The following is a 19899-nucleotide window of genomic DNA, read 5'->3' as shown; positions in this document are numbered from 1 at the left end:
GAATTGGTAATTGGCAATTTTATAAATAAAAGATCCAATTTCCGACCTTAGTTAACACAGTGATTATATTTTATCTTATTTATGGATTTTTTTTATTGACGTTAGCTATACAATGTATAGTACAATGTACAATGTTATTGTCAAAGAGCAATAAAGACATTATTATTATTATTATATTTCATTTTTAATAGAGTTGTGAACCTCGCCCTTTATCACATAAAAATATACAACCTGATAATTGTATTATGGGCATAATAAATATAAAAATCAATGATATTACGTAATAGCTTGAACAGCTACCTAGGATTTTTACGTGCCTTCAAAAACAAACTAACATGCAAGGAGGAAAACAGACTATTTATAAACACAAAAACAGAACAGAGTGTCAGTGTCAGTGAGTGACCAGTGTGTACAGACGAATAATAAATTGCTGAATATAGGCTAATATCGCCGTAATATCGAATCTAAATAGGGAAAATGGATGAAGTTCAAAAACTCGAATATCTATCATTAGTATCAAAAGTCTGTACAGAGCTAGAAAATCATCATGGTTTGAATGACAAGGATTTGGGTAAGTAAATTAATTTAAATAACATTCACTTGATCTTATGCAAGTGTCTAATCTAAAGTACTTAGTAATTTAACTTAATGCAGCGCTAAAACTTTTAGGTTAGCCCAACAACGTAGATCCTACGAAATAGTCTAGAAATCATAATGAAACTTAACGTTAGGCCTTGACAAAATTTTTCTGAAAACAGTATGTATTTCCAAATATTTTAAATACCAGCCTACGTTCATTAGATGGAAGTTATTGCCTTATTCTGCTGCTTAGGCCCAGGCCTTCCCTTTTAAATTTAATTCCAGTTTCTTTTCTGTTAGTCGCTGGGGCAACTTAATTGCGCTGTAAGTTATAGGAGGTTGCACCTGGTGATTCTTTAAACGGATAATCTTTAAACTAGAATATCCAGACAGTTTGGATAGCTTAGATGCACAAGATTATCCTTAAGTTAGTAGGCTACTTAAGTTATTAGATGATTAACCTAGGCCTACTTCCATTCCCATTTAGTGAATCGCCTAGCCTAGGTTTAAGTTACGCCTAACTGAGGTAGGCCTACTATCTATTTGCTATGGTTACTACAGTGACATTTGTGCCTCCTTCCCCCTTCTTTACAACTATTACGGTAACTTAGGTAATTGGATAGGCCTAACTTAACTTAGCCTAGGCTATGTGTCTTTGTTTCATCAAACACTGATTTAAAATGGAAACAATCTTGAACTAGACTAGATTATCTTGAGCATAGACTATGGGCATAAAACTTAATTTACACACTTTGGAGTGAGAGTGTGAAGCGAAGGAAGTACATCCTATGATCTGATATTACTTTAGACGATTGGCCTAGTTATGAAAAGATCTTTAAAATTATATTCTTTTGTATGATAAGCTTAATTGCAGCAGCAAAGCAACACTCCTGGGTTTTCATAACCCTAACTTAAGTTTTCAGCAATTTTCAGGGAGAAATTGGATAAACGCTTTTCTTTGAAAAGTGCCCCAGGAAATAAGCTAAGTGCTAAAAATGAGCCAAATAAAGCCCATAATGAGAAATGTTTTTCAAAATTAGCCTACTTTGTAAGTTACTTAGTATAGAGGCCTGATACGAAACTTAATTAATACCCAGTAACTTTTTTCGCTGTAAGTTAGACCTATTCAGTTGATGCACTAGAATTTAAAACGTTTGCTTTAGGTACGGTGTAAAACATGCTTTTTATTTTGCAATTTTAAACAAAACCCTTAAACTGAAAGATCATTTAAAAAAGAAATGAACTCACTAAAAAAGGTAACATTAAAAAACTGTTGACACAGTGCAGCCGTGTTTTTGAAAGTATTTTTTAGGTTATACAAGCTTGCCAAGAACTTGTTTACTTTTTTTAGTAGGATGTTAAGTTAGTGTAGTGCCCTAATGTGTTTTGACGTTAGGCCCTATCGCCTAATAAATTGTTATGGCCCAAATATGTCAAATATAGGCCTAACTGTAATTTATTTGTTTCAGCTGAGTTTATCATCAACCTAGCAGAGAAGAATGACACTTTTGATTCTTTCAAAAAAGTACTCTTTGAAAATGGGGCAGAATTTTCTGTAAGTTTTACACATTTCGTCACATTATAACTTAGTTGTTCGCTTTACATTTTTCAAAACGCTCACAAAAACCTGTTTAAATGTTGAATAAAGTTAAGCTTCCTCTAATGTATGCCTTCTGGGCCAATGATGCCCAAGTAACTTAAATAATTAGCCTAAGTCCTATTCCTGTAGGCCTATAAGTTATTTAGTTAACACGTTCACTGTAGTTATGACGTCAAAACCTACCCCTCCCATCATTGAAACTGAAACAGTCAGTGTGAGGCCAGCATTCGGCAGGGGAACGTTGTTATTGTCGCCCTGTGTAGAGCCGGTTTCTAACGTAATTTTTGTGCAATTCGGTTTCGGATTAGCTAAATTTTGTTATCTTACTGCATTTGTTTAAGACAGTGCTTTTGAACAGTGAAGTGGGGTTTTGGTTTAGATTTAATGGTCAGAAGAGGATTGAAAATGTCTGCATGTAGTAGCCTAGTCCTATTGTGGAAGGAACCTTACCTTAAAATGCGTTTGACACCTTTTTTTGCGTTGTTTAAAATTGTTTGATGGTGTATCCAGGAACTTTGCCCGGCTGCTTTTTTTCCTTATTTGGCAATACTGAGGGCCTGTTAGCACTTTTGTTTCTTAAGGCTGCTATCTGTTGGCTTCTTGTAAAATTACGTCCACAACGACTAGAATGCAGCACATGATATTTAATTTATATCAACTCTCCTATTGGATGAAACTAAATCTAAACGTTTTTGTGCACTCATCCAGCACATTGGCCCTTAGCCGGTTAACATGCAAGCAGCAAACGTGTTAATAAAATATATCTAAACCAATCAATATAAGCCCAAAGTAAGCCTGTCACACTTGATATTCTTTTATTGTTCACTGAAGGTATTGAGATTGGTTAAGCTCTAACAATGCTACACATGTTTTACTGATTTATTTATTGACCGCTCAGCTTGACTTACAATGAGTAGGTACTTTAATACTTTAATGTGTAGCCTATTTTAATAACATTAAAGAATACTTTCTTTACCCTGATTTGCAATTACTGTGTATCTGTAGAATAGAAAAGCTTACCGATCTTTAAACCTTTAAAGTTAATTGAGGCCTACATATTCACTTAGGCTATATATTGGAGAATTTGCCGGTTGGAACAAATCTCATCACAAGAAAATCCTGAATTAAATGTCCCTCAGAAAATCAGGAATATATTTTCCCTAAAATCTCTTGAGGTTTTGAGACCTGTCCTCTATGGTATTTATTTCCCATAGGCCGACCTCAGAACTTTACAGGAATGGCCATCAAAATCTTAATTAGTTCTAGGCTACCTCTGTTTCATGACTCTTTCGTTAGCATACCTAGGGATCAGGTATTAGTCGACTTTCAAGCATATTGTTTGAAGATCAAGTAATGACATATTTAAAAACTTTTCTAGGACTCCTTCATATCAAACTTGCTGCGTATCATCCAACATATGCGTCCCAAGCCGGCAGCGACCACTGGTGCCAATGAAGATACAAAGACGGACAAGCTGGCCAAACAGTTTCCTGGCCTCGCACTGCCCAATGATGGGCCTTTCTTTGACGATGACGGCGGTGGTGGGGAGAAAAAGAAGAAAAAGAACAAAGAGAGTGAAGCTGATGTAGTGGATGATGCTATGGCTGCCTTGGAAGCGTTGGCTCCCTCTCAAATGATGTGAGTGTTGCTGATTTAAATCTTCCAATTAAAAACCAGTTCTATCCTACATGTTTTCTGATTTACGGTAAACACTGTAGTTGCATGATATAGGCTTAAGTATTATTGACATAGCAGATTAGAATGTTAATGAATAAATAAAAAATACATAGATTTAGCCTTCTAGTTTTTCAACTCAACATTTGTAAAATAAGAATGGAAGAATGACAATCCAAATGTTCATTCTATATTTTTTCATGTGTTTTATTATGTACCTAGCACTCAACATAATGTAGAATTGTACTCAACATAAATTGTTTTGTGCATTACTGCAGTTTAAAACTGTCTTTTTCTCTTTTAGGCTCAGTGTAAATGAACCGAAGGTTAAAAAAGAACCTCTTAGTAGCGGTGATTCTGAACCCGAAGATAAGGTAAAACCTAACAGAGCGTTAAAAGAAGAAAGACGAAGTCACAGCAGGGACCGAAGTAGGAAAGATAGAGATAGAAAAAGGGACAAGAGTAGGAGTAGAAGTCGAGAAAGACATGGAAGGAAAAGGGATAGAAGCAAGGATAGGAAGAGGTCAAGAAAAAGTAGGAGCAGAAGTAGAAGCAGGAGTAGGCAAAGACGAAGTAGAAGTAGAGACAAAAGGAGAAGAAGCAGAGATAAAAGTCGAGACAAGTACAAAGAGAAAAGAGATAAACGCAGGAGCAGAACACCTGATGAAAAGAAAAAGAAGAAAAGGAAAGATTCAAGTGACGAGGAATCGTAAGTTGAACTTTATAGCTTAATATTTTTCAGATCTAACTACCTGAAACCTGAAACATAAAATCACATAAACTATTATGTTGGTTTCAGTTTAAAATTAAATATTTGATCATTTTAGTATAATCCTGTACATTTAATCTTGGTTCCAAATGTAGGGAGATATAAAAAAAAAAAAATTAATTTCTTTGTACTCTCTAGGATAATTTGATAACAGGAAAGTGTTATTTTATACAATGACACAAGGATGGAATAGGCTAAGTTTACTGTTGGAGTTCCAAATATAACTTCCAACTACAATGTCATGCTATGCTTTTAATGTTTTGATAAAATGTTTTCTACTTAAAAAGTTCAAAGTGTTTACATTTTAAAAATCATACATCATACAAAAAAATCATACAAAATCATACATTTTAATCTCAATGTTTATTAAGCTAATAGAGTGTATGGTAGGTACTTTGTAATTGTAGTAGGCCTAATTATTTTTCCATGGATTCTAAGCTATGTCATATGACATCAAGCCACCAGAGGGTAGTTTTGTATTTATTTATAAAATTATGTTTTAGCGAATTTCCCTATAGGGAAGTAGCTATTACCGTAGGTCTCATGGTAAGACCTAGGCCCGGGACCGATTTACTTTTTCATTTTGATGTCCCCAGAGGCCAAAAAACACCATTCGTTCAAATTTGTATATATCTATATATAGATATATATATATATATATATATCTAGCAGAGCACCCGTCCTTCGTACGGGGTTGGCATATAAGTATAAAATGCTTATTGCAGTTATACTCAAGCTTTGCTTTTGCAATGGGGTGAGGACACAGTTTGATAAAATTTGGTTTGAAGGCGTAAGGCGGGATAAACTTGAATGAGTTCGCGAACCAGCATGATTGCTGGTATAGGAACGGGGGTTTATGGGGTAAAAAAAGGTTTTTTCCATTTTTGACCCTAAAAACACTAAATTTCACAATTTCTTTCCAAACCATTTTGTAGAGCTTAAAAAACAAACAATTTAGTATATTGAAGCGTTATTATGCGTCTAATTGTTACGGAGAAAATTCAAAAAAATTGTAATTTTAAAATTACCATGTTATTCTTATGATGGAGAATAAGTCAACTGTTGTTTTAATATTAATAATATATATATAATATTATTATAGGAATGATAATATGCAAATAAATATATATACATTTTTTGATCATAATATAAATACATATTTTAAAGTTTTTTTTATAATTATAATTGTATATGAATGAATACATTTTAATAATGTTTTTGTAATTAATAATACATATATAATAATATTATAGGAAGGATAATATACAAATAAATATATATATATGTTTTTGATCATAATATAAATACATATTTTATAATATATTTCATTTTGTAAATCTGTTCATAAACAAGTTTGCTTGTTTATGAACATATTTTGATCAAATTTGGAAAATATATTAATTTCTTACTAAACTACAGTACAGTACCTTTTAACATTTTACATTAAAAAAAACCTTTTAGCGAATTTCCCATATAGGGAATAAGCTATTACCGTAGTACTCACGGTAAGACCTGGACCCGGGACCGATTTTTTTTTCGTTTTGAGGTCCCTAGAGGTCAAAAACACCATCCGTTCAAATTCATATATATATATATATATATATATGTGTCCGTTAGCGCGATAACTCGAGCAAAAATGATCCGATTTTGATGAAATTTGGTACAAACGTGTAAACCTATGTTTATTCGAACGAGTTCGCGAACCAGCATGATCGGACCATGGGAACGGGGGTTTATGGGGGCTTTTATGGGGTAAAAATGGGTTTTTCCCATTTTTGACCCAAAAAACATAAAATTTTGCAATTTCTTTCAAAACTATTTTGTAGAGCTTAAAAAAACAAATAATTTAGTATATTGAAGCGTTATAATGCGCCTAATGGTTACGGAGAAAATTCCAAAAAATTGTATATTTAAAATTCCCATGTTATTCTTATGGAGAATAAGTATTAGCGAATTTCCCATATAGGGAATAAGCTATTACCGTAGTACTCACGGTAAGACCTGGACCCGGGACCGATTTTTTTTTTCTTTTTGAGGTCCCTAGAGGTCAAAAACACCATCCGTTCAAATTCATATATATATATATTTATATATATATATATATATATATATGTGTCCGTTAGCGCGATAACTCGAGCAAAAATGATCCGATTTTGATGAAATTTGGTACAAACGTGTAAACCTACGTTTATTCGAACGAGTTCGCGAACCAGCATGATTGGACCATGGGAACGGGGGTTTATGGGGGCTTTTATGGGGTAAAAATGGGTTTTTCCCATTTTTGACCCAAAAAACATAAAATTTTGCAATTTCTTTCAAAACTATTTTGTAGAGCTTAAAAAAACAAATAATTTAGTATATTGAAGCGTTATAATGCGCCTAATGGTTACGGAGAAAATTCCAAAAAATTGTAAATTTAAAATTCCCATGTTATTCTTATGGAGAATAAGTAAACTGTTGTAGTTTGCTTGTTTATAAACATATTTTGCCCAAATTTGGAAAATGTTTTTATTTCTTACTACCTATTAACATTTTACATAAAAAACACTTTTACCCTCCCTGTTGCAGCAAACCTAAGTATGTTTTAAACTGATTCTATTTAAATAGGGAATAAATGTGATATTTTTAAGGAGACATTTTAGTGTAAATCCATTCAGGGAAATGGAAATTCGCTTAGTCTGCAGGTTTGCTGCAGCGGGGGTATTTTACCCTCCCTGTTGCAGCAAACCCAAGTACTCGTTAAACAAATTCTGTTTAAATAGAGAATAAATGTTATATTTTTAAGGAGACATTTTAGTGTAAATCCAATCAGGCAAATGGAAATTCGCTAAGTCTGCAGGTTTGCTGTGGCAGGGGTATTTTACTGGAGCATGACTCCAAACTCAATCCTTTATGCTACTAAAAAGACTTTAAAAACAATACTACCTATTCAATACATCTTTAAAGGAACTCTATAGGCATTGGTTCATTAAGACCTTACTCACTCTTACCGAGCCAATAAACACGTTGCGTTTGAAGCTACATGTCTACACCAGAATTTAGGAGCGCTGTTGTCACTGGGATTTTTTCAAGTATACATTTCATATGATCAGCTTGTAGCAACAGTGTGACGTACGTTCTCTCTCCTTCCACCCCCATGTCTGGCCTGGCACCAGCCAGCTACAATAGCACTTATAAATTCTAGTGTAGACAGTAGCAGATTCAAACGCAACTTTTTGTATAGCTCAGTGTAAGTTCTGGGTTAGGTCTTATTCTGCGGCAGTTTTTATTAAATAGTTTTAACATGTCTCAATGCACATTTTAAGGGACGGAGGGGATGCCAAGTCTAAACAGTTTCCTGAGGAGCCAGAAGTAGGAAAGATTTATGCTGGCAAGGTTGCCAACATTGTACAATTTGGCTGCTTCGTACAACTAGAGGGCCTAAAACGTCGGTGGGAAGGGTTGGTACATGTGAGTCAACTGAGGAGGGAAGGCAGAGTTACCAACGTAAGCGATGTAGTTGTACGCGGCAGCAAAGTCAGGGTGAGTGAGTAGTATTGACTCTGAATACTGAAATAGGTAGACATTAGTGATGTCAGTGATAAGTCAAACCTGATATCCAAATCTCAAAACCACCAACATTCAGAAAACATTTTGTTATATGGGTTTTATTGGTGATTTTCAAGATTCCAAGCTCAAAAACGAAATTGCTGACATCTTTTGGTGTTACCATTATTGTTTTAACAGAAAATACACTGCAAATCTAAAAACAAGTAGTAAGTAGTTTCTCAAAGTGGAGGTTGCTCTACACAGCCAAAAGAGAATTTAAAATCAGGTGTAATCTCTTAACATTTTTAAAACTCAATCTTATACCGATGTAATATTAAAGTTATACAATCAAAATGCTCTGATTGCTACCTTAATTTATACAAAAAAGTTAAATACACAATTTTTGTAATACTTAAAGCTTAGATGATTTTCAAAATATCTAATGAGGGATGAATAATTTACAGGTGAAAGTTCTCTCTGTAACCGGACAGAAAGTTTCTCTCTCAATGAAGGACGTGGATCAAGACACTGGACGAGATTTGAACCCCACTAGTCATAGTCATCTTAATAGAGAAAGGTACGGTTAACTTATGAAAATAGTGCATTTTAAATCTTTTAAATCACTTGCCTTTTCAATAATTTGATAAAGTAAATTTATAAATAGGGACTATAACCTAAGTTTTAACAAATATATATTAAGGGTATTTAGATATGACTTAAGAAGACCTTTGACACATTATCATGGTCTAAGGAGTTCAAAGGAAAAAATGTTGCCATGTATGCTACACAATTTTTCAATTTTATTCATTTATATGTTTGTCTTTTGTGAGTTTTAGTTAGGTATTGACAAAGTTGCAAGCTTTGAAAATGTTACTTCTGTAACAAAACATGTGAGTTTATTACCGTATAATTGTTGGACTATTTGACAGGGCCAGATAGATGAATAATTTTGATGGCTTGTTAATGTTTTTATTCATTAATTTAAACGTGATTATTTTTTACAAAGAAAGGTTGTAAGAGTTGTAACGTGTTGGACAGGGATGAGGAGACTGCTCATCGTAACCCTGACAGGCCTACGTCACTGTTGCAACTGCAGGGAGCTTTGGAGTCTGACGAGACTAACAGCCGTAAGAGGGTTAACAGGATCTCATCCCCCGAGAAGTGGGAATTAAAACAGGTAAACTACTCTCTGTGGTAGTACTATGTATATTATTTGTTTGTCTTATTCTTACATATGTAAAATTTCTTTAAAAAAATGTTTTAGTTTGCTGAATAAATTTTACCAAGTCCCGATAGAAGCATGTTTGCCACACAAATATTTTTAACATTTATTCCTGTCCTCACACAGCTCAAAATTTGCAAAACTATAATAAGCTCACTTCAGCGCACAAATGAACCGACAAAAAGTTGTTCACTTTAGAAAATAAAGTGAGGAAAGTGTTTAGACCAACAAGAGAAAATGGAAAATGGATACAAATTTTTAAAGGACAGCATTTTTGAGTTGTACATAAAAATACTGTTAAGTTTGGCCAAACAGTTAAATGTCATAGATAGTAATATAAGAAAAATAAGAGATAAATTACATGATATTGTCATTAGACTTTATGGGGCAACTACGATTAAAAATTTAAATAAAATTCTAATCATGCAAGAAAAAGCCATTAGAACTATGTTACACCTTAAAAAAGATGAATCAGTTAAATCTCACTTTAAAAATCTAAATATTTTAACAGTTTTTGCAGCGTATACTTTTGAAATAGCATGTATAGCTAAAAGAGACAGCCTAAAATATGAGCCAGTTGTGCCACATAGTTACAATACAAGACATAAAAAGGATATTGTAACTTCAACCTATAAGCTGGAATTCTAAAAAAAAACCGACTTTTGCTGGATCACTAATTCTAAGGAAATTGCCTGCCTCTATAAAGGAGGAATCAAATTATAAATTATTTAAATCTAAATTAAAAAAACATTTAATAGAAAAGGCGCCTTATACAATGGAGGAACTCATTGAATAAATACCTATTCATACTTAAAATGTATTTATATCTTTAAGCTAGTTTAGTACTTTATACTTGACACTATTTTTGTACCCATGTACATGTAAGGAAAATAAAGATGTTTTGATTTGATTTGATCTCTTCCAAATTAGTTAATTTTTGTTTAGTGTTGACCATCGTCCTCGGAGATCTCTAAAAAAAAAGAATCTCAGAATGACAGGAAAAGATCATTCTGTGGAATGTTCCTTAGAAGGAACATTTCTAGGAAAGTATGATCGTTTGAAGAAAAATAACAGATAGATTACATGCTCTCTTCCAAAACAGTTAATTTTTATTTAGTGTTGACCATCTTCCTCAGAGCTTTCTCAGAAGCTTAGAAGTAACTTTTCTGGAAAAGTAGAGACTTGTCATTTGATTATTTGGGGGTTTTAGTCTAGTGGTTAAAAAGTTGGTTTTCTAGTCTAGAAGCTCGGATATAAATCTTGTCAATCACCGATGGCTTTAAGCTATGAGAAGAATAATGCTGCAACCTTGTGGTTTGGAACCTTAAACTTAAGTTCCACCCACCAAGTAAAAAAGAGTTACTTAAGTGAGCAAAACTGTCTCTTTAATGGAGATACCCTCACAAAGATCCTTGCGATAACTAATTGTCACTAACTGTTGACAGATGTTGTCGGCAAGTTGCATAGACAAAAGCGAGCTGCCAGATTTTGACGAGGAGACAGGATTGCTGCCGAAGGAGACGGCAGAAGAGGAAGACATCGAGATAGAAATGGTTGAAGAAGAACCACCCTTTCTGCAAGGCCACGGACGCAACCTGCACGATCTCAGTCCGGTAACAAACCTTAATTTAGCGATTGAAATAGTGTTTAGTCACCATATTGAGTATCATATATCATCATATTGAGTAGTTTTTTTTATTTAATTTTTATTAGGTACCAAAAAGCTAAAGAACGTTCATTTTCCATCCCAGATTTAGGTGGTTATTATTGTCATAGGTGAGGATCGTAAAGAACCCTGATGGATCGCTAGCCCAGGCGGCCATGATGCAGAGTGCCTTGGCCAAGGAACGGAGAGAAGTGAAGATGTTGCAGAGAGAGCAGGAGATGGACTCTGTACCTACCGGGCTCAGCAAGAACTGGACAGATCCCTTACCAGAGAGTGAGTCTTTTAATTCAACTCAATTAACTTATTTACCACACTAACCAGTTTTCAATGATAACTTAAGTTAGTACAAACATGTTTACAATTGACAGGATGACAAGTGCATTAAAATAAAATCATGATAAAAATGTACAATTGCAAGATTCAAAGCTCTAAATAGTATAGTTTATCACTTTGACGTAAAGTAACTCTTTTAGACCTGAGTTAAAGTTTTACGACCAAGGCGAAGCCGAGGTTGGAAAATAAGCTAGGGTTGAAAAGACACTTTTTGCCCGCGGGGATGAACTATATTTGATGTCAAATTGCACCATTGTTCAAGTAAACTAAGTTAGAAAGACTTCTTCATGTAAAGATAACCTCTCAAAACGACTTCTAACTTGTTTTTAAATTAGCTTATGCAAATTAGCAGTTGTTTAGCAAGTGATTCAGTCCTTTAGCTTTAGACTATTACGATTGTGTTAGTGTACATTATACCATCGATATGTCAAACTGATAAGCTACAACTGATTAAAACGAGCAATAGGCCTACATGCTTTTGATACAATCAAAGCCTACAACTGTGTTTACAACAGCTGACCTTTACTCCCTAGGGACTAAAAATGCTTGACCCCCAATCATATTAAAATCTTATTATAATCGGCTGTTTTTGCTGCAGTATGAGGAAAAATACATATAATATGAGCACCATATAAAATTGAGAGATGTTAAAATGTGATAAAAAAAATAACAAAACTGCTAAACCAGAGTTGTTCGCAAGGTTGTGAACAACTCTGGTGTAGCAGTTTTGTTTTTGTTCTTCATTTTTATCACCTTTTAACATCTCTCATTTTTCAATGGTTCACAACCTTTGCAAACAACTCTGTTAGTTACATACAAATAAAATAATTACACTTCAAAATTATGAACTAAAATAAACAAAAACATAAATTCTGAGTTCCATATCTTACAACTAAAATGTCCCTGTCAATTGCAGGTGATGGAAGAGCACTGGCAGCCAACATGAGAGGCATTGGGCTGACAAACCAAGATCTGCCTGAGTGGAAGAAACATGTGATCGGAGGCAAGAAGAGCTCCTTCGGAATGAAGACGAATATGACACTGCTGGAACAGAGACAGAGTCTGCCGATATACAAGCTGAAGGATGAACTGACTAAGGTAGGTCACCTTTTAGTAGGCCTATGGATACTACTTTTCTTTCCCATGTTAATGTTGAAGCCAGTTTTAGAGTGCAACATAAAAGTGTGTCACCTACAGAGTACAGAGTGTGCTGATGAAAATGACTTATTTCTGTTGAAGATGCCAACTTTTTCTGAATGGTGATTTGAACTACCATACTGGTCAGTTGTATAGTCGATTGCATTTTTTTCGGTTTTTGTTTATGATAAGTTGACCCAATTATATAAACCTAAGCCACACTAATGATCATTTTCTTTGTATAAGGTTTGTTGTTGGTGATGGTAGGTTAATGTTGTTACAGAGATAGTGGCAGGTGTATAGTTTCCAAGTTTCTAGTAGAAAAGCAGTAGGCTATAAGCTTTAGTAATCAAAAATTTGTTGTAGTGTGCATTCATCATCATGTCATCATGATACAAATACTTTATTGCTGCCAGTTTTATGATTTATCTCCACAACAATTTCTGTCATCTGTTTTTTTTTTTTTTTTTTTGTAGTGTTATTTAAAATAAATGTTTTTGTGGCAGTTAAAATGTATTTATTCATATTTTTTTGGTTACAGGCAGTTACTGACAACCAAATCCTGATTGTCATTGGAGAGACTGGTTCAGGAAAAACAACTCAGATTACACAGTATCTCGCTGAAGCCGGTAAGTTGAGAAGTCAAAAGAATTATTGAGATGCAGAATTCACTTTTACATTGCTGTGCTATTTCCCTTACAAAAGTAGAAAACATATATTATATCTAGGGGTGTGCGAAGCAGCAAAAAATTTTCGATTCGAAGCAACGATTCGATTCAAAAGATTTTCGATTCGATTCGATGCAACTCGATTCGAAGCAATACGGTATTTTTCTATTCATAATTGTCAATTGAGTGGATTAACAATAATTAAAATTTATCACATTTGTGTAATACAAATTTTTGTTGATGTGGTATTAGGCCTATTCATACTTACATATGAATTTTAGGTGAAAAAATATTTATTTTCAATCATATGTATTAGAATAACTGCTGGAAATACCAGTGAGCTGCTTTACTTGCCTATTTCATAATTTTTACTTGGAATTGGCTCAACTGCAAGAAAGAAGAAAATATTTTTTTTATCAAGACATTCATTCTCATTTTAATAACTGTTTAAATAACTAAATAGGTACCGGTAGCTAAATTACAACAAATTTGAATGGAACTTAATATAAAAAGACCATTAAGAAATAAATTTACATTATCACAAGTTTAGGGCCTGTGGACCGGCTTCAGGACTGCAAGCAAGAAGAAAATAAAAATAATATGTTTCCACCATGCAACATGTATCATTCATTCCCTGCCTCCTAACCTCCTTAGTATAATAACCTCACACTTACATTATTTGTTACATCATCATAAATAAAGAATTATTATTGGCATCAGTAGGCCTACAGCTTTACATAGGCATTATTTTTATAGGGCCTAAAATAGTAATAGGCTAGAAGCAACATGTCAAGTGGAGAACTCATTGAAGAAAAGATATTGTGTAAACTAATTTCCTATAAAACTCAAAAACAGTAAATAACATACAAACATTGTTTATGGTATAATTAATAAGGACTAAAAAATGCATATCATGTCATACAGTAGTATAGACCTACCGGTACTGCAAGAGATTAAAATCCTAAAACAACTGATTTTGATAGCTAATGAATGAAAAGAATTAAAAATCCATAAAATGAAGCTAAACAATATCACAACTAATTAGGTACCCGAAAAGTAACTCTTAAATAATATATAGAAGATTAAAATAATATTAAATCAAGAGACAAGAAAGTTAAATGCTATCTTCTAGTGCCCTTGGCAACACAGGTCAATGTTTTTAAACTACCCTCAATGTTTTTGGAACAGCAGGGCCTTTTTCTCTTAAGGAAGGGTAGTAGTATGTCAACAAAAACAATGAATCAGTCTCACCAGCCAGGCCCGGGCAACGATGTGTGAATTCAAGGTCATAGACCCTCCCCCTCCCCTCTTACACCACCCGGTTGCTACCCAGTTGCTTCAATTGCTGACAAAATGCAAGTGATGAAACAAGGAAGTAGAGACAAAGAAATATATTTCTTTATTCAAAAACACAAAACTGTTAGAGATTATTTTCAAAGAAATTAATTCAATGTAATTTGTGAGTTGTAAATATTGTATTGGATCTTAGAAATATATTTTTTTAACCCTATTTAACCAAGATACAGATCTGTTCACTATATCAGATATTTCTTTTGTTTATAATTTATTATGTAAAATACTAAAATATATTTTTAATTAGGTATTGAATGAACAATAAATGATTATACTAGTATGTCTGGATAAATAGTCTTTCTATTCTTTTGACTTTGTTTTCTTTGCACTGTTAGTGTTGCGTCACGGCTTTTGTCTTGTTACTCTTATCAGTAGACGACTAGACCTGGCTCTGGCTAGTGGCAGTGCGGCAATTGCTCTGTTGTGTCTTTATTCTTAAAGGTCGTGAGCCAACTTAATTTTTAATTCTCATTTGAACATTTTAATTCCTCTGTAATAGATATAATAATATAAGAGTGTTTCTTTGGAAATAAATTATTCTTTTTTTTCTTTTGCCCCAACAAAAATTCGGGAACGGGGACCGACAGACACCTAACAAAAATACCAAATGTATCAGTCTATAACATTGATCTTACTAGTTAAGTATTAAGTAACAATTTTTCAGACTTATTTTTAAAATTATTTTGGAGTAACCTACTTTGTTTTGGCTAGGTTCACAGTAGTAAAATATTTCACACACTGCTTACATCAAGACAAAAAACAAAACCTCTAATCATTTGCAATGTCAAAACAAAAAAATATAAAACAATTAAAGCTATATTTAATGCAAAGAATGTATTAAATAAGAACGCCTTCGTAAAGGAAACGCAACAGCAACGCGCTCCTGTATTGCGGGTATTGCATTGACTTTCTGCAGGCGTTTTTCGTATATGGATACTGACTCCCTCGTGAATCGAATCGTTTTTTGACCACCACTGAATCGAATCGCGATTCGATGCATCGAATCGAATCGAATCGAAATTTCGATGCATTTTCGATGCATCGCACACCCCTAATTATATCCATAGGTTTACTGTAACATAGTTACAAAATCTAAGTGATGTATCGGTTGCGAGTAAATTGAACGGATCATAGATGTTTGTTCACATGCCTTAATATGCTCTTGTGTTATGGTTTCTCTGGGTTGTCCAGACCCCTTTACAGTTTTTGCTTCCACCATCTGCTATCCCATTAGTGTTTCATGCTCGGGGTTAACACAGGATAGATGTGGTACAAGGCTGTATTTCAAGCTCTGACACCTGTTATTAATAGAGGTGCGCAAATAGTGACTTTTAGGTTTGATTATAACCTACTTTTAAATGGTAGGTCGATCATTTAAATATTCGATTCGAACTTCGAACTTATTTTTCAACCATTGTATTTAAGTGTACTTGTGTTTACCACAACACCACACTATTTAAAGTACATCATGTAATAAGATCATTTGGGATTCAACAACATTTTATTATTTATTGTATGTTGGATAGAACAGCATTTGTCTTAATATTCATGCAAAATAAAACATGATTTTTTTGGCCTGGTGAGAGATTTTTGTTTTAGTCGTGTGAATAGAATGTGTCTAATGAGAGGATTTCAAATCACTCTTCATCTCTTTTATCAACCCTCTTATGTCTTCTCTTTGGTCTCCTTCCCTCTGTCACAATCAACACAATTTGTTGTCAATTCCCTATTCAAACTTCTCTCTTCTCATTTTTCTATCGATCTTAGTTGAGCATTTTCTGCTTACCCTCTTAAACTGTCTTCAACGACCTCTGTATTTATTCTTCCCAACTAATAATATAAAGTTTTATTTACAATAGATAAAACATATAACTGTGTAATATTAGTGCTGATGATGTTTGTTACACAGGGTTCACAGCCCGAGGGAAGATAGGTTGCACGCAGCCACGTCGTGTAGCTGCCATGTCGGTGGCCAAGCGAGTGGCAGAAGAGTTTGGTTGTAGGCTCGGCCAAGAGGTTGGATACACTATCCGTTTCGAGGATTGCACCAGTCCTGAAACAGTCATCAAGTAAGTATCACATTTTTTTGATTTAAGATGTGTTTTTTAACTTAGAATTTGCCAGTCCCTATAAGCCTCAGGCCTTTGTATGAAACGTATTCAAGGAGAGCAAGAGGTGAGTGGGCTTGGCACAATAGCCTATATCAATGATAATGGTAAATTTTAGTAGTGAATTCCGTACGCAAAACCACGACATAGCGGTTATGTTTTCATAATCAGATTCCCTACTGGACTGAACCAACAATTCAACAATTATTACAGTTTTAATCATATGGCAGTTTATAATGTGTAAATTATCCTCATTTCCAGATATATGACAGATGGTATGTTGCTGAGAGAATGCCTTGTGGATTTGGACTTGAAGAGTTACTCCGTCATCATGTTGGACGAAGCCCATGAGAGAACAATCCACACTGATGTACTTTTTGGTATGTCCAATCTTAATATTGTTAATTTTCTTAATTATTTTTGTTAAAGATTCAGTAAAATTTGAAATATGTTATACTTCTTAATCTCCCAAAATAAACTTCAACAACTTTTATTGGTTTTGAAACTTGACAATAGAAGCATAATTTTTTGTAAGTAATTTACTGCTCTTGTTTGGTAAGATTAGAATTAAATAAGAATCATGATGTATTTGTTATTGAGATGAGGACGCCATCTAGGTCCGTATTTCAACCCAAATATGAGTGAAGGAAGATTGTGGTATGGAGTGAGATGATCTTTGTAGCTTTGTTACTGACAAAGATCAGCTGTTTCATTAGCCAGGATCATTTATTTAAAGCCCAATGATCAGGGACAGCTGGGTCCAGTTTTGAACCATCAAAAAGCTACTGACTTATTCTCAGGATCAATCCGGCAGCCTTTTGATCATTAGGCGTCAGGCGAGCACTATAACCACTCACTTAGCTCAGCCAGTTATAGTGAGCTATACCAGCCTCATGCTTCTGAGCAGTGATTGGTAACTCAAACATTAGATCTCGAAATTTTGCCTTGATTTTCTTGCCTCAACCTACCTTGCTTTACAAGGTAAACATACGTATGTATGTTTAGGTATACACATGTAAGAGACCTAAAGCATTTTTTTTTTTGTATGAACTAATCGCCATTTCTTTCTATCAAAATTTCTTAGAATTTGAACTTTTGTAAATATCTGTGACAGTATATTTATTAAATCCAATTGACCTTATTTGCTACTTCTGAATCGTTTAAGAATAGATGGCAGCCTTTGTTTAAGATTTGACTAAATGTATTATATTCTTGTGACTTTTGTCTAGGCCTACTGAAGCAAGCTGTCAAGAAGCGAGCAGAGCTGAAGTTGATTGTCACTTCAGCCACCCTCGATGCGGTGAAGTTCTCACAGTACTTCTTTGAAGCACCAATCTTCACTATCCCTGGTCGGACTTTCCCAGTCGAGGTAAGATTAGGATTCAGTCTTGAGTCAAATAAATTAATGATATCCTTTTTTTTCAATTATAGATAATAAAGGAAATCAGTCAATGTAAAGTGTAAATAAATTAAGTGTTTTTGTCTATCACTTATCATTCATAGGGATTTCAACCTAAATGTATACCAAATATGGGCGGACAGTATACTGCCTTGTCTTACTTTGTTGCTGACTAAGACCAGCTCTATCCAGGACCATTTAGCCAATGATCAAGAACAGCTGAGTTCACCCACAAAAAGCCTCTAACTTTTTGTAAAATTGAATCCCTTAATATTAAGTGATAGCCTTTTGAAAGTCAGCATTCTAGCTCTACTTTAATAAATAGAGAGAAAATGAATAGTTACATTACAATTACAAACTCGTCGATGAAAATAGTAGACAGCACATAAAAGGTTCACAACATTTTTTATTTTTCTCTTTCCTTAGTTGTGTATCAGTTTCTCCTTCCTTAATGCATCCCTAGGAGTGTTTTCCTTTCAATTTTCCAAACCCATAAGTGATTGTTTTTTTTCTGTTGAGAAATGTTCTGACATGCTTTTACCTAATACTAAATACATGCATGTCTGCAGGTATTATACACCAAGGAGCCAGAGACTGACTATCTAGATGCTTCTCTCATCACAGTGATGCAGATACATCTCAGAGAACCACCAGGAGACATCCTTCTCTTTCTTACAGGTCAGTTGGAGTTGCATTTTAGTTTTGATCAACTGTTTATCTGTTGAACTTGAAATCTAAATCTGTTGAAATTTAAAATCCAAGTAGGCAACAGGAAGTTGTTAAGTCCAAGAGTTTTAAATCTTGCAGCTGAATCTGAATCCAAAAATGAGAGTCCTGGATTTAGGTTGAATAAAATCTCCTGTGAAAATCTGTTTGTACTATTATTTAACTTAATTTGGAGTAAATTATAAAATATTTGCCTGATAATATCTAAAAAAATTTAAATGAAATTTAAAACGTGTATTCAATGTTAGTTAAAAAGCATGAGAAAAATAAAAGTGGCTTAAAATATGTGTGGTCAACCTACCTAAATTATAGATATAGGCTACTTACTTACTGCCATGGCCACTTGTACCAAAGCTGGTACTTGGCCTCGCGAAACGTTGTAACCAGTTCTCTCGGTCCTCCGAATCTTCCTCTACTAGTCTCATCTTTTCCATAGCTTTCCGGACTTGATCCCACCACCTGGCCTTTGGTCTTCCTACTGGTCTACTTCCCCTCGGATCTCCCCTTAGTATCTTCATCAACAAGCTCTCCTCATTTCTCCTCAAGATATGGCCAACCCACTTTAGCCTTCTGCTTTTGGCCTCCTACAATATCGGGGTCTCGAAATGATTCTCTTAATTCTTGGTTGTGGCAGATTTTCCATACTCCATCTTCACACACACTGGACCATATATAGCTCTTAAAACTTTATTCTCTTTATTACGTTATAATCTTCTTTTCCGTGTTTTTGCTCAGGATCCAATTTTCCCCTCCATATAAAAGTATTGGTTTAATTATTGTTTTGTAGATTCTAATTTTTGTTTTCCTTGATAACAGCTTTGATTTAATTAGTTTTCCACATGCATACCAACTTTTAATTGCTACAATTATCCTATTCTGTATTTCTATCAGATAGTACAATGCCTAGATATCTGAAATTATTATTGTTGGTTTTGAGAAAATCGGCAAATTTTATTGATATGTCATTTGCAATTATTCTCATTTTGGTTTTTGTTTCATTGGCTGTCTGTAGGTTCTTGCAATTTTTCCACAATCTTGTAGACAACATTATTATCTCCTACTTGCAGCAAAATAATCAATAAACAAAACTTACTTTCCAACAATTCTTGGTTTTGGTCATTTTGGTAAAAAACAAGG

At 34.0% G+C, this 19899-nt stretch overlaps 1 protein-coding gene across 1 annotated transcript in view; it reads left to right on the top strand.

The window, feature by feature from the left end:
- Positions 1-424: 424 nt before the first annotated feature.
- LOC129002092 (ATP-dependent RNA helicase DHX8-like) overlaps positions 425-19899 on the top strand; it is a 43028-nt gene continuing 23553 nt past the window's right edge. The window contains exons 1-15 of the mRNA XM_054429629.1: positions 425-571; positions 2049-2134; positions 3558-3817; positions 4158-4562; positions 7928-8144; positions 8615-8727; positions 9189-9327; positions 10818-10985; positions 11149-11311; positions 12288-12469; positions 13050-13137; positions 16439-16598; positions 16899-17017; positions 17867-18006; positions 18606-18714. Coding sequence (XP_054285604.1) covers positions 478-571; positions 2049-2134; positions 3558-3817; positions 4158-4562; positions 7928-8144; positions 8615-8727; positions 9189-9327; positions 10818-10985; positions 11149-11311; positions 12288-12469; positions 13050-13137; positions 16439-16598; positions 16899-17017; positions 17867-18006; positions 18606-18714 — 2443 coding nt within the window. The 5' untranslated portion in view covers positions 425-477. The remainder of the gene's footprint in view (positions 572-2048; positions 2135-3557; positions 3818-4157; positions 4563-7927; positions 8145-8614; positions 8728-9188; positions 9328-10817; positions 10986-11148; positions 11312-12287; positions 12470-13049; positions 13138-16438; positions 16599-16898; positions 17018-17866; positions 18007-18605; positions 18715-19899) is intronic.

The sequence above is a fragment of the Macrosteles quadrilineatus genome, unplaced genomic scaffold (genome assembly GCF_028750875.1).
Source record: "Macrosteles quadrilineatus isolate MER2022 unplaced genomic scaffold, UCM_ALF_1.0 Scaffold_9__3_contigs__length_116548681, whole genome shotgun sequence".
Taxonomy (NCBI): domain Eukaryota; kingdom Metazoa; phylum Arthropoda; class Insecta; order Hemiptera; family Cicadellidae; genus Macrosteles; species Macrosteles quadrilineatus.
Note: the sequence above shows the minus strand (reverse complement) of the source record. Positions and strands in the feature narration are given on the sequence as shown.